The sequence below is a fragment of the Gymnoscopelus braueri genome, assembly GCF_963280865.1.
Source record: "Gymnoscopelus braueri genome assembly, chromosome: 16".
NCBI lineage: Eukaryota > Metazoa > Chordata > Actinopteri > Myctophiformes > Myctophidae > Gymnoscopelus > Gymnoscopelus braueri.
This window is the reverse complement of record NC_137616.1, coordinates 20,738,218-20,755,013: the sequence shown is the minus strand read 5'-3', so window position 1 is coordinate 20,755,013 and position 16,796 is coordinate 20,738,218. Positions and strand designations below refer to the sequence as shown.

Genomic DNA, 16,796 nt, shown 5'->3' with positions numbered 1-16,796 from the left:
TACAAATCTTGAAATGCCAAATAAGTTGAGTAATGGACCTTGCACAGCATACTGCTTCTAAAGGTTTCAAAATGTGACACTCAACAAAAGCTTCCAAATCTTGGAATGCAAAAATAAAACACGGTAGGTAAGAAATTACAAAATCTGGCAATTTATTGAGAACAGCTGTCGTTTTATGCATTTCAACCCTGGAGTTTTTTCGTCATCAATGCAAGTGAAAGTGAATTGCAGTCACATTACTGCTGCAGTTTTAACCTTTTATAGCCTGTTCCCAACATTTAGACCATGGCCCGTATTCATCATATCTGAATCCCTACTAAGAATCGTGCTGAGAGTTTGTCTAGGACCAAAAATAGACCAGAACATGCGAGGTATTTATGAAGCTTCCACAACCACTTCCTGTATGGAGTTGGAGTTCTTTTGAGAATGAATGGACGTGGTTGTACATCACCATTGAGACGCAAAATGTGAATCACGTCTTGTCGGTTTTTCTATTGTGTGTTTAGAACTATCTGCATAATTTGAAGAAATACAGAAAATAGTACTACTTGTGCGTACATTACATGGGCAATGATTAGTTAAGCCCCAGCCATGTTTTTAACCAGTCAAAAATTGGTGCTCTGATAGGGTGGGAATCAGGGTGGGAATCAGTTATAATCTATTTAGAAATGGCAGCTTTTTAATTTCCAAATGAAGATAACACGGAGTGGTGCTGCTCTCAGGAAAAACCAGGGCGCTAGGACTGGTCCTAAAACTGCAGGGACATTCTACTTATTCTAAAGGGCTTGGTAAATACCACACTGGTATGCGTTTAAATCATCTTTCTTGGTTACCTGATTAGAAAGAAAGGCATGTGGAGGGATGACTCGGGATGACTCAAGAACAGACTAAATAAATTATAGTTCCCAAATATACCATTCCAGTAGGTCTGACAAAGATTTGCATGGTGCATTCAAGTGTATTGCAGAAGCGGGGACCAATATTATGGTGAGCAGCAGATTAAAAAACATAAACTGGTGTAAGAATGAGAAAATGGTTTTGGATCCAATTGGGTACCATTGAAACTTTTGCAGACCGTTGCTGAAAATGAGCGCTTGTGCTCAGCTACTACCTTAGGTAAACAAAAATATATATACAGTATATTCTGTACGTGTAGTCTCGTGATACTAGACAAGAGTTCTTCACCTACCAATCATGTGGATTTTTTTTGGTCAGTTGTCACTGACAAACCTATGCCTAGTGCTTTGGAAACACATTTTCTTTTTTACTCTTGTTGTTTCCACCCGGATTTATCAATGAAAGCTGGGAGATTGTTCTTAGTCTCTAGTTGAGCAAAGTGTTTAGAAACTGACTTGTAAGTCAGTAGGTGCAACATCATTTGGTGAGATTAGTATTTGATTTTAAAGTAAATAATTTAGATTTTCCTATGGAAAAGCTTTATATGTACATTTTAAGTCCAATTTCCATTCTGGTAGTAGCTAATAGTTAATAGTGTTCAAGATATAACACAATTTTTGGAGAGAGAGAGAGCTCGTGAACAAAGGAATGCGTGTCCCTTCAACATTAGAATCTCTTAAAGGGGGAAGAGAACATGAGTGAAAAAAAAAATCTAATCTTGGGGAATCCTCTCTTTACCCCCTTTTCAACAAGCAGGAGTGACCCCTGAACTATTCTCATTTCATGTTCAAGTTCACAGTTCCAACCATCACTACATCCATCCTTTCCTGCCAGTGTACAACGTTCTCCACCCGCCTTGTTTCCTCCTTTCAGGTGTACCGCTAGGCAGAAGAACGTTGAGGAGGAGGAGGAGATATGTCCATCACCCGGTCAGAAAAGGGGTGCACGTTACATGCATTCTTGCAGGTGAGATTTTTGTAAGTATGGGATCCTAACTTGCTGTGGTAAAATGTGTCCTTGTTCCTCGCCCTCAGTGTGAAGTCTTCTCACTCAGGTGGGAGGTAACGTTTTCAGTGGGTAACGCACTGTGGACAGTCTCTGTGGATGTGCTGCTGAGCAGGTTCTGGATCCGCTTACAGAACCTCACCTCAAAGTGTTTCCTGGGATGAGAGAGAGAGAGGATGAGAAGTGTTAGGTGTGTGTAAAGCCCTCTCCAGACCAATCCTAGTCGGCCCGATTTTGGGCCGAATTGGCTTCGGGAAGCGTCGGCCAGTCGGTTAGGGGTCCGTCGGGGGGTCCGTCGGGACCTTTTCGGCCGACCCAGAGCCGACCGAACATGTTCAGCTTTTTAGCCGACTGGTAGAGAAGTGGCAACAGAGGGCTGTCGGTGTTGCCAGATTATGTGAGAGAAACAAGCGACCATGTCTATGAAAACCTACATTCACTGTTTCTTGTTGTTGCTCCCAGAGAGAGAGAGATTGATTGATTTGACCTACTTTTGCGCTGTGGTGATGTAATTTATTGGGAGCAGGTGTGTAAATTACGGCGGTGGAAAAAGTACTCAAATGTTTTACTTAAGTAAAAGTATCAATACCGCAATGTAGAAGTACTCTGTTACAAGTAAAAGTCCTCAATGCAAAATTTACTTGAGTAAAAGAACAAAAGTATTAGTATCAAAATGTACTAAAAGTAAAAGTACTAATGTTTGAAAATTGCAGATCTACAAGCTCACAGCTTTGTGAGCTTGTAGATCTGCTATTTTCAAATAGGCTAGGCATAAAATAGAGCTAAAGTGGTTAATGTATGTTTCATAATATCATAATTTATATCTGCAAAGTAACTAGTAACTAAAGTTTTAAAATAATTGTAGTGGAGTAAAAGTACAATATTTGCCTCTGAGATGTAGTGGAGTAGAAGTAAAAGTATTGGCAATTGGAAATACTCAAGTAAAGCACAAATACCTCAACATTGTACTTAAGTACAGTACTTAAGTAAATGTACTTAGTTACTTTACACCACTGGTAAATTAGTTTTCAAAAATGTTGTGTACATGTCAGCAGTGGTGGAAAAAGTACTCAAATGTTTTACTTGAGTAAAAGTATCAATGCGCGATTTTCCTGTCAATACGTTTTTTTGTTAGACACCAGTCCCCTGTTCATTTGTCAACAATGTGACAGTTTCAGTCCGTTTTTTGGTGTGCAACACGACCCTCGTTTAAGTGAATTGCTTTCACCTGCTGCTGCTGTGCGGAGTGTGCATGCTGTGCGGAGTGTGCATGCGCTACAGGGCATATCTCCGCCAAGCCAGGGTGACCTACCCAGGCTCATGAAATTCATATTCAGGCATAGTAGCCAATTAGAATGAAATCTGCAAAAACGGACTCATATACTGATACAGAACCATATATTGGCTATATATTATGGCTGTCGGGTGGAAATCTTGTATGTTCCTTTTTTATTATTATTTAAAAACAATTTAAAATCGTGAAAATAGCCAATCTACAAGCTGTAATTATTAATAATTAAGAAATACTATATTTTAAAGAGTGAAAAATCAACTAAAGTCATTATTAGTGCAAGTTCATTCACATTTCATTTGAATGAAAATAACTTGTGGGTAAACATTCTGTGAATATAATGTGATTAATGTGACCCCTACTTCAGTCAGTGAAGTCCAGGGCTGAATGTGACATATTGAGACCTATATAACTAAATATTGGTCATTTGCCAACACATTATTTTGTGAAATAAATGGGTTATATTTCACAGATAGTTATACTATTCTTATAATATATAAAAATACAATCATCCTTAACCTTCAAGTTAAATGCATTATTTCCGTGGACTTAAAAATCATTTTTGGACTTAAAAATATTTATTATTTCTTTGGATGGCCTTCCTGCCCTGGCATTTGGCCTTTGTGCCCTCCAAAAAATTACAACACCAAAGGCCAAGTGGCCTTGCCCCTAAAATGACGAAATTCCAGGCTTGAATGCAATAGATGTACTCTGAGTCTGTTACAAGTAAAAGTCAGGAATTCAACATTTACTTGAGTAAAAGTACTAAAGTATTGGTATAAAAATGTACTTAAAGTACCAAAAGTAAAAGTACAAAAATGTTTGAAAATAGCAGATCTACAAGCTCAGAACGCGTGCATCGCAACACATTGTGAGCTTGTAGATCTGCTATTTTCAAATAGCTTATAGGTATAAAATAGGGCTAAAGTGGTTAATGTATGTTTCATAATGATTTATATCTGCAAAGTAACTAGTAACTAAACATTTAAAATAATTGTTGTGGAGTACAAGTATAGACAATTGGAAAGTACCTCAAAATTGTACTTAAGTAAATGTACTAGTTACTTTACACCACTGCACGTCAGTGAAGAAAAAACGCTGGGAACATCCCTATGTCCAAGTGGCTTTGCAGGGAAACAAGCCCAAAGTCGCTTATAATAAGCAGACCTGGCAACGCTGGCAGGCTAAAAGTCAAATTAGCACATGAATGGCCAGTCGGCTGACAGACTTAACTGCCAACTTTTGCCAACCGAATACCAGTCTGTTGCAGTCTGTTGCAGTCTGGAGTAGTCTGCAATAGTCTGGACGAGTCTGTTTGGTCTGGAGTTACCTTAAGGCAACTCCGCACCAAACAGACTCGTCCAGACTATTGCAGACTACTCCAGACTGCAACAGACTGGTATTCGGTTGGCAAAAGTTACCATTTAAGTCTGTCAGCCGACTGGCCATTCATGTGCTAATTTGACTTTTAGCGTGCCAGCGTTGCCAGGTCTGCTTATTATAAGCGACTTTGGGCTTGTTTCCCTGCAAAGCCACTTAGGGATGTTCCCAGCGTTTTTTCTTCACTGACGTGCAGTGGTGTAAAGTAACTAGTACATTTACTCAAGTACTGTACTTAAGTACAATTTTGAGGTACTTTTACTTTACTGGAGTATTTCCAATTGTCTATACTTGTACTCCACAACAATTATTTTAAATGTTTAGTTACTAGTTACTTTGCAGATATAAATCATTATGAAACATACATTAACCACTTTAGCCCTATTTTGTACCTATAAGCTATTTGAAAATAGCAGATCTACAAGCTCACAACGTGTTGCGATGCACGCGTTCTGAGCTTGTAGATCTGCTATTTTCAAACATTTTTGTACTTTTACTTTTGGTACTTTAAGTACATTTTTATACCAATACTTTAGTACTTTTACTCAAGTAAATGTTGAATTCCGGACTTTTACTTGTAACAGACTCAGAGTACATCTATTGCATTCAAGCCTGGAATTTCGTCATTTTAGGGGCAAGGCCACTTGGCCTTTGGTGTTGTAATTTTTTGGAGGGCACAAAGGCCCTGCCCGGCCTTCCTGCCAGGGCAGGAAGGCCATCCAAAAAAATAATAACGATTTTTAAGTCCAAAAATGATTTTTAAGTCCACGGAAATAATGCATTTAACTTGAAGGTTAAGGATGATTGTATTTTAATATATTATAAGAATAGTATAACTATCTGTGAAATATTACCCATTTATTTCACAAAATAATGTGTTGGCAAATGACCAATATTTAGTTATATAGGTCTCAATATGTCACATTCAGCCCTGGACTTCACTGACTGAAGTAGGGGTCACATTAATCACATTAGATTCACAGAATGTATTTTACCCACAAGTTATTTTCATTCAAATGAAATGTGAATGAACTTGCACTAATAATGACTTTAGTTGATTTTTCACTCTTTAAAATATAGTATTTCTTAATTATTAATAATTACTGCTTGTAGATTGGCTATTTTCACGATTTTAAATTGTTTTTAAATAATAATAAAAAAGGAACATACAAGATTTCCACCCGACAGCCATAATATATAGCCAATATATGGTTCTGTATCAGTATATGAGTCCGTTTTTGAAGATTTCATTCTAATTGGCTACTATGCCTGAATATGAATTTCATGAGCCTGGGTAGGTCACCCTGGCTTGGCGGAGATATGCCCTGTAGCACACTCCGCACAGCAGCAGCAGCAGCAGGTGAAAGCAATTCACTTAATTGCTCGTTCTCTCTCCCTCTTTCCGTCTCCTCAATCTCTCGCTCGCTCTTTCTCTCTCAATCTTTCACTCTCCCTTTTTTCTCTCCCTCTCTCTTTCTTTCCTTCTCTCTCTGCCGCTTTTTACCTCCCTCTTTCTCCCTCCCTCCGTTTCTCTCTCCGTCTCTCTCCCTTTCTTTCTCCGTTCCTCTCTCTCTCTCTCTCTCTCTCTCTCTCTCTCTCTCTCTCTCTCTCTCTCTCTCTCTCTCTCTCTCTCTCTCTCTCTCTCTCTCTCTCTCTCTCTCTCTCTCTCTCTCTCCTGCTTTACGAGCCTATTCATGCAATGCTTGAACTCCCACTCAGAAGGACATGTTTACATACTTGCGCATTACATATTTATACATAAACACGGATGCATGGGACTCCGTCACTGGACAAATTTACACACCTGCTCCCAATCACCACAGCGCAAAAGTAGGGCAAATCAATCAATCTCTCTCTCTCTGGGAGCAACAACAAGAAACAGTGAATGTAGGTTTTCATAGACATGGTCGCTTGTTTCTCTCACATAATCTGGCAACACCGACAGCCCTCTGTTGTCACTGCCACTGCGCTACCAGTCGGCTAAAAAGCTGAACATGTTCGGTCGGCTCTGGGTCGGCCGAAAAGGTCCCGACGGACCCCCCGACGGACCCCTAACCGACTGGCCGACGCTTCCCGAAGCCAATTCGGCCCAAAATCGGGCCGACTCAGATTGGTCTGGAGAGGGCTTTAAAGCTGTGATTTCTCTTTGGTGGCAAATGTTCCCTTTTTCTCATTCCAGAGCATGCACTTGCAATGATCACCAATAGTGTACACCTAGGCCTGAACTGCAGTAGTTTAAACCGTAATAATATTTTGCCCGCTCTTCATCATCCTAATAAATAAAAAGAGATCTATTTTTTAAAATAAATGCATGAATAAGAATAAGTCATATTAATCAGTGATAATAGAATCATAATCAGAATAAGTTTTATCTGTCACATCACAGTTTACAGGTGTAAAGCAGTGGGTGAAATGATTTTCTTTTTGTCATGCACGCTCCATCGTTTTGTATTATTCAGTAAGAAGATAGAGGTAGAGTGAGAGCATAGGGAAAGAGATAGAACACAGGTTGAAAAGAACAAATAATAAACTAGAAAAAGTGCTCCTCGGAGCACAGGTCTCCGCCAGGTCAGGTAGGTTGTTGTGGGCCAGCAATGTTCGGAATTCGCCAATCAGGATGGAATAGGAAAAATCGGACGGAACCATCTTGATCACTTGACTACAGAGATAATTTTGCATGATGTTTGGACAAAATGTGTTGGAGTAATATAAAAAAGAAAAGTGTTGCAAAAATCTGCCTCCTGGTGGCGCTATAATAGGGCAATGTTAAAAGGGTGGCATTTGTTCCTCAACGAAGTGCGAATGTGTGTGCAAAGTTTCACCGCAATCGGCGCTGGGTTCAGGATTTGCTGCATTTTGTTCAAAACAGCCCACTCCTGCAAAGTTTAGATGTCAATCTTAGCCAATCAGGATGGAATATGAGAAATCAAAGAGATCCGTCTTGATCACATGACTATAGAGATCATGTGTACCGATTTGTGTGAAATTTTTATAAAATCTGAAGGCTTAATATCAACAAATGTATTTTACTTTAGACGGCCTCCTGGTGGCGCTATAAAAGGCAAATGTGAAAAATGCAGGGCAAAGGTTTTTCCTTGGCCTCTAGAGAGTGTGCAAACACATTTTTACACAAATCGGTGCAGTTATTGGTAAAAACACGAATCGGCCTGTTATAGGGCCACCATGAAGCAGATTTGAAACTTTTTAAGTGGCATTTCTTCCTCGGTCTAATGGGAATGTGCGTGTGAAATTTCACGGAAATTGCAAGGTGCGTTCATGATTTGAGGCATTTTGTTCAAATCGGACAGATCCGGGTTGATCACATGACTATAGAGATACTGTGTACCGATTTGTATGACGTTTGGATACAATCTGTAGGAGTAATATAAAAAATGGGTTTTGCACAAATCGGCCTCCTGGTGGCGCTATAACAGGCCCATGTGAACATTTTGGGGCAAAGGTTCTGAATTGGCATCCAGGGAGTGTGTGTGTGCACAGTTTCGCTGCGATCAAGCCAACGGTGCCAAAGATTAGCTGCGGACAGACGGACACACGGACACACGGACGGACGGACGGACGGACGGACGGACAGGGTGCAAAACATACTCTCTCGCCATGCCTTCGGCCTGGCGGAGACAATAAAGATACATATATACAGATATCATGTACTTAACATTTCACGTTAGTATCATATGCAGGTGGAAAGAAAGCAGTGGCAGGTTTGTGCAGCATTAGAAAGGTAAGAAAACCAAACATTTCACATGGTTAAAAATTACCTCAGGCAGGCACTGTTCATGCCTTGTTCAACAGTCTGATGTTGCCAGGTAGAAACAATGATAGATGCAATTTGAGAGTTGAGTTGTTTTGTCTTGTCTTACACTATGCCACAGCAATGCTAAAATAACTAATTCATTTATAATGCAATAACTAATTCAGTTACTTTTTGAGAACAGTAACTGGTAACCAAGACTAATCACACATTTTCTGTAATTTGCCCAATATTTATGTGATGTATGTGAGTACAATATAGTACATAATGTCTTCTGGTACTACTCACTTTTTTGCCAGTTCTTTAGATATCTGCTCCAGTGTCCGTCCCTTGGTCTCAGGTATACACAGAATGACGAACACCAGTAGAACAAAACTCATAGCAGCATACAGGAACATCACATTAGGAACACCAATCTTCTCTGCAATAAGAATGGAGAAAAATATTTCATTAGCCAAATATACATATTTAAAATTAAATATATATAAAAATATAAATACCATAAACTGAGGTGCAACCTGCTGCATGTAGCCAAATAATACAAGGCTTTATTTGTGTTCATGACATTTTGTTTTTCAAACAATATATTCAGGGAACTGGACAGACAAACACGCTCTTTTTAAGTCACCCCTGATACATAGAACTGATCAACAAAAAGTTCGGAAACTTAACTTCGGTCGATTATTTCTCCCCTTTAATAATACCAATTGATATTGTATTTTATATCATTTTTATCGTTGATTAGTCACCTTTACAACGAGGTACAGCTTGTAAGGATCGAGCATTCGTGGAATGAACGGTGCCAGTCACGCCCTGCTCAGTAAAGCAAGGCGTTACTGAAAAAGAGCGTTCATGCTCAACGAACCTACCATTGAAAAAATAAACGTAAATAACGTAAATAAAAGCTTGCACCTGTGAGGACACAGCTAAACCCTGACACCACAAATTAAACATGCCAGATATGAGCTTGAGTGATTCCTGTGCAAACAATTACATTCTCTCTCTCTCAGTCTCACACATACAAAAACTCGTACCTGTGACTGTGAGGAACGTCATGGAGATGAGCAGGTTAGTGGCCCAATTGACAGCTGATACCACAGACACAGCCTTGCCTCTGACCCCAGTAGGGAAGATCTCACTTATAACCACATAGACCACTGCAATGGAGACACCCACATACACAGGTATATCATATCACATAGTATACTGTACATACAATGCAAATACATACATTCTGTGTGTGTGTGTGTGTATATGTCACAGGTAGATTGGCATTCCAGGTAGATTGGAAGTGGAGCGCTTGTTTTTAGGCTCGGGACGGGGCTGCGATGCGAGGACAACGACAACATGAATATACACACATACTGGCTTCAGTGGCGCACTTCGATAATCATTGGACTCCCCATCCACTATCACTGGGAGTCTGGGTTTGACTCCCGCTCGGGACATTACTTTTTCAAACAACCGCGGACTCTTTTTTTTCGCCGATAAAGTATAGTTTTGGACCATGACGGAGGCGCTCCGACTAAGGAGACCTTGAGGCCAAGGAGTCGCGCCCGAGCGCCTCCAGGCGCGAGTGCCCGCGACGACCGGCCGATGGTCTCCTAGTCGACTAAGCGCCGTCCGAGTTATGTACCGATAGGCACAGAATAGTAAATGATGTTGTGGGGACTGCGTTTGCCCCGCTATGGTTTGCCCCAACTGCCACTCACTGCACTAACATAGCCCCCCAGCCCCGCCTCCTCAGTCTCGCCCCCTTGTTCGCGGGTGTGTGCGCGCGCGCGTGCATTTGCGCGTATGCGTGTGTGCGTGCTCGTTTGTGTGCGTGTGCATGCGTGCGTGTGTGGTGTGGGACTCATGTGTGGCTTGCATTGCCCTCTGGCGTTGGTTCTACAGAATTGCCTGGGGGGCGGACGGGCGGTGAAAACAAGCGCTTATTTTCCATTCTACCTGGAATGCCAATCTACCTGCAACATATATATATAGATACTAGAGGGTTGGGCCCTCACATCTAGAGTTCGGACACCTATGTTATGCCGATCCGACCGTCTGAGTCATAATGCCTATACTGTATATAGGCATATCGGGTTTGTTTATGGTTATGTCTGAGTCATAGTGACATATGGGCGTATCGTGTTTGTTTATGGTTATGTCTGAGTCAGAGTGAAGTCAGAGGTCCGCCGGCCCGGGCCTCCCTTAAGCCAATTTTAATATAGGATTTATATATATACTAGATGCTAGGCTATGTTGCACCGCCGATCCGAACAATATGCCCATACTGTATATGGAGATCCCTGATGTCATCAGTATATGCCCATATGGGCATCCCCCCTTTTGTGCCCATGTATGGAGCTGACTGATTTGTTTGCGCGTGATGCCATGACGACACAGACAACTCTGGATAGCTCTCAGGTTGCCTCACAAAGCTTCTTTGCATAGTATTGTAGCAAATATATTTATTTTTTATTTACTAATATATATAATTTATAAATGTGTGTGTGTGCGCATGTGTTCTTACTGGGGCCGAGACTAATGGAGAAAGCTGCCACATACACCAGCAAGCTGATCAGTGACACCCACTTCAGTGACCAGGACACCTCCACATGAGTCCTCCCTCCACCCGACCCCGCTATCCCATCACTGTCTCTGTTAGTCCTTTGCACCCCCCAGCCCATCGACTGTTCTGGCTCCTTAGAGTCACTGCTGTTCCATTGGTTGAGAAAAGTGGTGGTCAGATTGTCGCTGTTATCCATAGTGGTAGTGTTATAGGCCCACCCCCTATGGGTGTGGTTTAGTCCAGATGTGCTCTGACACAGGCTGGTGAGGTGGGTGTGACTCTGTGATGTCACCATCCCAAGTGTGGTCAATGACATGCACATGGTAACGGCACCCACACACAGGAAGCTCTTGGGTCCCAGACGGTCTACCAGCAGGACGGCAGGGATGGTGCCCACCACTTTGACCACTCCGAACCCTGTGGAGGCCAAGGCTGCTGCCGCGTCACTGTCAAAACCCACGCTGCGGAGGAGTGGCGAGGCGTAGGACAGGATGTTGGGCTGACCGGTCACCTGTTGAAGGAACACCAACGCAATGCCCGTTAGCAAACGTGAGCGCAGGTTGGCTTTGGCACTGAATAATTCCCGGAAGCCATGCTGCGACTCCTCTTTAAGTGCTGCTTGAATATCTTTGAGTTCTACATCCACATCCTCCTTAACCCCACCCCTGAGTCTAGCCAGCACCGCCATAGCCCTCTCCGACTTGCCCCGGGCAACCAGGAAGCGTGGGCTGGGTGGGAGGAGCAAAAGTGCGGCAACCTGCAGCAGCGCTGGAGGTATCACCAGTCCAAAGATATACTTCCAGCCATAGGGCAGAGCACCAAAGGCGTAGCTACAACCAAACCCCGCCAGCACGCCAAGGACCACCATCAGCTCATACAGCGTCACCAGCAGGCCCCTCCGCTCCCGCGGCGAGATCTCAGCAATGTACAGACACGCCGCTGTCCCCGACAGCGCCGTTCCCATGCCGACCACTACCCGCCCCAGTGTCAACACTGCCAGTGATGTGACGGCGATCAACATGATGCTCCCTACCACCACCAGGGCGGCGCTGAGGAGCATAGAGGCACGTCGGCCGTAGCGGTCCAGAAGGGTGCCACTCGCCAGGCAGATGAGGAGAGCACCGATCAGGAGGGAGCTGACCAGCAGCTCCTGCTCCCAGCAGGAGAGGGAGAGGATGCCCCGCAGCTGTAGGAGGGCCCCAGAGGTAATGCCTATCTCATAGCCCAGCATCAGGCCACTGAGCGAGGCCACGACAGCTGCCAGAGACACCAACTGGCTGCATCCTGGGATGAAGGAGAGGAAAAGGAAAGAAAAATAGGATATGGGTAAAGTCTAGGGTGATCAGTTGAGTATCTTTTACCTCTAAGAGGGGGGAGGGGATAAGCTGAGAAGTAAAGGTGGTGTAGGAAGGTATAGGCTAATGCTGCTCTAAGGTAACTTTACTTGCTGTTCATGTACTCTGTTTAATTATGCAAGTTATCTTGTCTATTCTCCACAGTCAAGTTAGGCAATATGTTGCATTATGCATACATTATATGTCATTATAAGGCAGGGTCAAATAAGTATCAATTGTCAAACTTTAACCCTAAGAGGAGTACAGGAGTTCTTTAAGGGGAAAAACTGATTTCAAGGAATTATGTACTGCTATAAAAGCAATCACGCATGTGGCTTCCCCCCACTGTCGTAACAGTGCTGACTGTAGAATTTAGAAGGTCAAAAGTTCCCAGAAAGAATGCTAAAGCAATCTTGGAAGCCGTTATGCATTGTGTGCATATGTGTGTGTCCCACACATGCTTTGACTTGCATCAATCACTGTGAGCTACAGAGAGATAGGGCAATCTGCTGTATATAATCAGGTAGATAACTTTAAGACCTGCAATGTCTGTTACTATTGACTTCTGACTACTGACTCCTGCAGGGACTGTCTGTGCATACACGTATCTGTATGCTCATTGATTAGTCTCGCAAAGCCAGATAATCAGAGATCTCCGCCGTACTGATACATCTGGTGATATATAAAAATCTGTGAATCAGCTAAAACTGGGTGAAAATAATTCGGAAATGTAAAAAATAACTGCATTGCATGACAAATGCAAAGACTTTAGGGCAGTCCTTCGTATTGGGACGGTGATATTTGTTTTCAAAACAGTGGGCATAGGTTTGTCAGCGGCCGTTTCCTCCGCTGTTCCAGTCACTACATAGAATTGACTGTAAATGTCACCAGACATACCAGTGGGCAGAGATCAATGATCATCTGCCTACATGAGACTATTTGTTGATAGAGTCTACCAACATGTTCATTCATATACTCACTGGCGATAGATGTACTGTATATTCGTTCATATATTTACATTTATATTTACTGATACAGTATAAGGGCAGCAGCTAGCCTATTCAAACATGGAAGTGGAAGTATTCAATCCGTGGGGTCTCTGTGACGTGTTTTTTCGATATGGATATGCGTTGGTCATGGTGCACATTGTGATCAGGTTATCAGCTTTATCAGGTGCCCCAGTAAAGTACAGTAGGTGCGGCTCTGCACAACTAGAACAAATCAGTTGTTAAAATAACTGATGCAATCAATTTCTGATGATAAACCAGTATAAGCCATTTTTACATAATTTGTTTCTTGCCCTCATTTGACTGGAAATGTCAGCCATTTCCATTCTCATTCTAGTTTAATTAGCATTGTATAACATAAGGGGGGAAAAGGCACAGCTGTGAACCAAATCCTGGACTGCATGCAGAGATTTGTACAAAGGTTGGCTATTTTCAGGACAGCACCCCACCACTCTTCTCAGTCCCCTTCCATTCTAGCTGCCATTATGTAATGAGGAATTATGTAATGATGGCGTATATTAGTATAGAACACAACAAGCTGAATTGTTATCAGTTTTTGGGATAATAGCTGTACACACTTGTATTTAGCAGGAAACATTTGGACAACACTGTTAAATGAAATACACATTATTCAGAATTAATCAGCTCAGCTCATCAACTCAGTTAACTTTGTTAATTGTTGAGCCCCTTTGAAAAGGTTTCAAATTGTAGGACTTGAATTTCCATCTTCTCAGGCCACATTATCAGTAAATGGAGCTTTGTACAGCTAGTTTAACCACTTAAGTTGTCTATTATGTTGAAGTTGTATTTGCGCAATTTATAGTTAAAGACGTATTTATAATTAATTAAAATGTTCTGCATGTCTCTACAACTATCCCACACCCTCAAAACATATGACACTCAGTTTACACACATTTGCACTCAATGACCCAGGGCTCTGTACTAGCTCCCCTCCTGTTTTCGCTCTTCACAAAATATCTTCACTGAAAACAGGCTAGCCGATCGACAAGTTGCTCAGCTTGTCAATCGGCTCAGAGCAACAATAACAACTCACAGAAGGAAGTTATTTAGCATATGACCACAGGCATTATCTGTGTCCGTCAGAATGATCCATAAAGCATTAATATAGACTCATGGATAGGTCATTTGTAAACCACCCAGATTATTATGAGTAATCCACCCAAAAAGTGGTTGTTTTTCACCAGCACAATAAACAGCTCAAAGTGTGTTAATCATCAATCAGTGGTAGAAACTTTGTCATATGACAAATAGAAAAATGTGGCAATCTACAAGCACACTACATTCACATCGCTTTTAGATCTGCTATTTATTTATTTGTATTATTATTATTATGGCAGGCCCCAAAATAGGGAAAATAGGGATTTTTAAGTGGTTACGGTGAATATATTGCAAGCGTGAGGCAAACAGTGCCTTTTCTGTGCTTGGTTGATAATCATTTTCATTTCAAAGAAGCCATTTAAGAGTTTACCAGGTATCATTTTCATTATAATTTAGAAGAAAGTACCAGACATATTATTTCAAAAAGGGTATATATTTAAGTCCTTATGGGTAATACTGTATGTTACTATCCTGTACTTACTGTACACTACAGAATTAAGTACCATAAATATAGTCTTGGTATTATGTAAGCCTTCAACAGACCAGAGTCCCTGGACAGTGGACACTCAAAGTGCTTTGAATTAAGAGATATGGTTGAAGTTCCTGTTAAACATGCTGAGCTTGGTGTACCCGTTAGGACCCCAAAACAAGCCATAGTTGTATTGGACTGTACTTTCCTGTACTTTTTTTGCAAACTGCTAATACACTAATCAATCAATCAATCAATCAATCAATACCTGTGTAAGGTTCCTCCGGCAACTGTCCCTGGGTTTCGTAGTTGACATGGTTGCCTTGGGGGTCAGAGGTCATGGGCTGGGTCTCAATGCTGGGGTCCATCTTCAACCAGTCTCGACTATGTAGAGAAGTGTGTGAATGGAAACATGGTTCATAGCACCATCACCATCATTATCATCATCAAGGCCATCATTCCTATTGCATCTACAGTAGGCATGGGTGTAAACACAAAAATGAGACTGGTTATAAAAGTAGAAAAGAAACTATGTAACAAGACATCACATTTCCACAATGATTTGATTGTAGACTATGGCTAGTTTGCATTTGACCTAGTTTCCATCTGCTGATTCTGACCGAGATAATTTCTGGTTTAGAAATATTTAGCATATTTGTTAAACAAAAACAATGTATTATGTGTCTGCAAGTCGACGTGTGTTTTATTCACTGGTTATTACTGGTTATCAGGGGGAAAAGTCCTGCGTATGGCATGAGGAGAGCCATAAATCGCAGTAAAACTGCTATTAAGCATGGCCAGTGGTGGAAAAAGTACTCACAGTTCTTACTTAAGTACAAGTATCAATACTGCAATGTAGAAATACTCTGTTACAAGTCCGGAATTCAAAATGTACTTGAGTAAAAGTACAAAAGTATTGGTATCAAAATGTAGCCTACTTGTACCAAAAGTAGAAAGAAGCCTCCTCATTGTGCAGAATGTCCCATTTCACAAGTTTTCAAATGTTTAAAATGTATAAAAATCTTTTGAAAATAGCAGATATAAGCTCACTCGCAACACATTGTGAGCTTGTAGATCGGCTATTTTCAAATGGCCGAAAAGTATAAAGGGCTGAAGTGGTTACTGTATGTTTTGCAATAATAATCAAAATCTACAAAGTAACTGGTAGCCTAACTCAAGGTTTCAAATAATTGTAGTGGAGTAAAAGTATAATATTTGCCTCAAAATACCTCAAAATATTGTACTACCACTGACCATGACCAGTTCAACCGATATTAGAGTGGAGTGGACCATGTTAGGTCCGCTAGGGACCCTGCCTTCGGGATAAATGCAGTTGCAAGGTCATATTTGGGGACATTATAGCAGACCAAAAGCGACCTCCACCAAAACAATAGTTGATCCATCGTTTTAAGAAATGGGTGACGTTTTAAACGATCTTTAAACATGTTCACTCACTGCTGTCCCAACGCAGCTGTTGCCTCTTTCAGTGACAGTGTTGCAATAGCAGTTAAATACCAAAGTGGCTTTGCAAGTGGAATAGATTTTAAATGACAGATGCGTTTGACATGTTGTTCCATACCTGCTGACGACCCGATCTGCTGATTCCTCCGATCCTTGTTTTACAGTGTCCTGTTCCGTTCCATTGGCTTGTCTTCTAGAGATTCTTGTTTGTTTGTACAATATAACTTGTTTTTGCAAATTCAACTCTGGCTCTTCTTGTCCGTGCAGGTTCCTTGTTTTGGAAAGTCACTTGTTTAACTCCTCCCACTAAAAACACACACGCCAATGGGAAAAGTCGACTGGGATCTTTATGGCTCTGCTCTGGACTCTATGCTCTGGAGTCTAGACCATACTATAGCTATGTAGTATTCTGTACGGTATCCTACAGACAGACAGACTGTCTTTATCTACAAACAATTGTGCAGATAAATACAGTCTGTCTGTGGGCATTTACGCAAGAAAAGAAAT

General features: G+C 41.6%; 1 protein-coding gene across 1 annotated transcript; it reads right to left on the bottom strand.

The window, feature by feature from the left end:
* Positions 1–168: 168 nt before the first annotated feature.
* slc2a12 (solute carrier family 2 member 12) lies at positions 169–16,544 on the bottom strand. The gene is made up of 6 exons (XM_080453343.1): positions 16,408–16,544; positions 15,097–15,298; positions 10,861–12,183; positions 9,377–9,499; positions 8,631–8,763; positions 169–2,057 (listed from the first exon to the last, which is right to left on the bottom strand). Exons 2-6 carry the CDS (start codon positions 15,194–15,196, stop codon positions 1,928–1,930), a joined length of 1,809 nt encoding a protein of 602 aa, XP_080309469.1. The 5' UTR covers positions 15,197–15,298; positions 16,408–16,544; the 3' UTR covers positions 169–1,927.
* Positions 16,545–16,796: the final 252 nt, after the last annotated feature.

What these genes read in the sequence shown, in the direction of transcription:
- slc2a12 (XM_080453343.1), bottom strand. Translation starts at nt 15,196, where the DNA reads ATGGACCCCAGCATTGAGACCCAGCCCATGACCTCTGACCCCCAAGGC. An exon ending in CTCCATTAGTCTCGGCCCCA is followed by an intron (nt 9,500 to 10,860) that starts GTAAGAACACAT and finishes TCTCCATTGCAG; the next exon opens with TGGTCTATGTGGTTATAAGT. An exon ending in GACGTTCCTCACAGTCACAG is followed by an intron (nt 8,764 to 9,376) that starts GTACGAGTTTTT and finishes TTCTTATTGCAG; the next exon opens with AGAAGATTGGTGTTCCTAAT.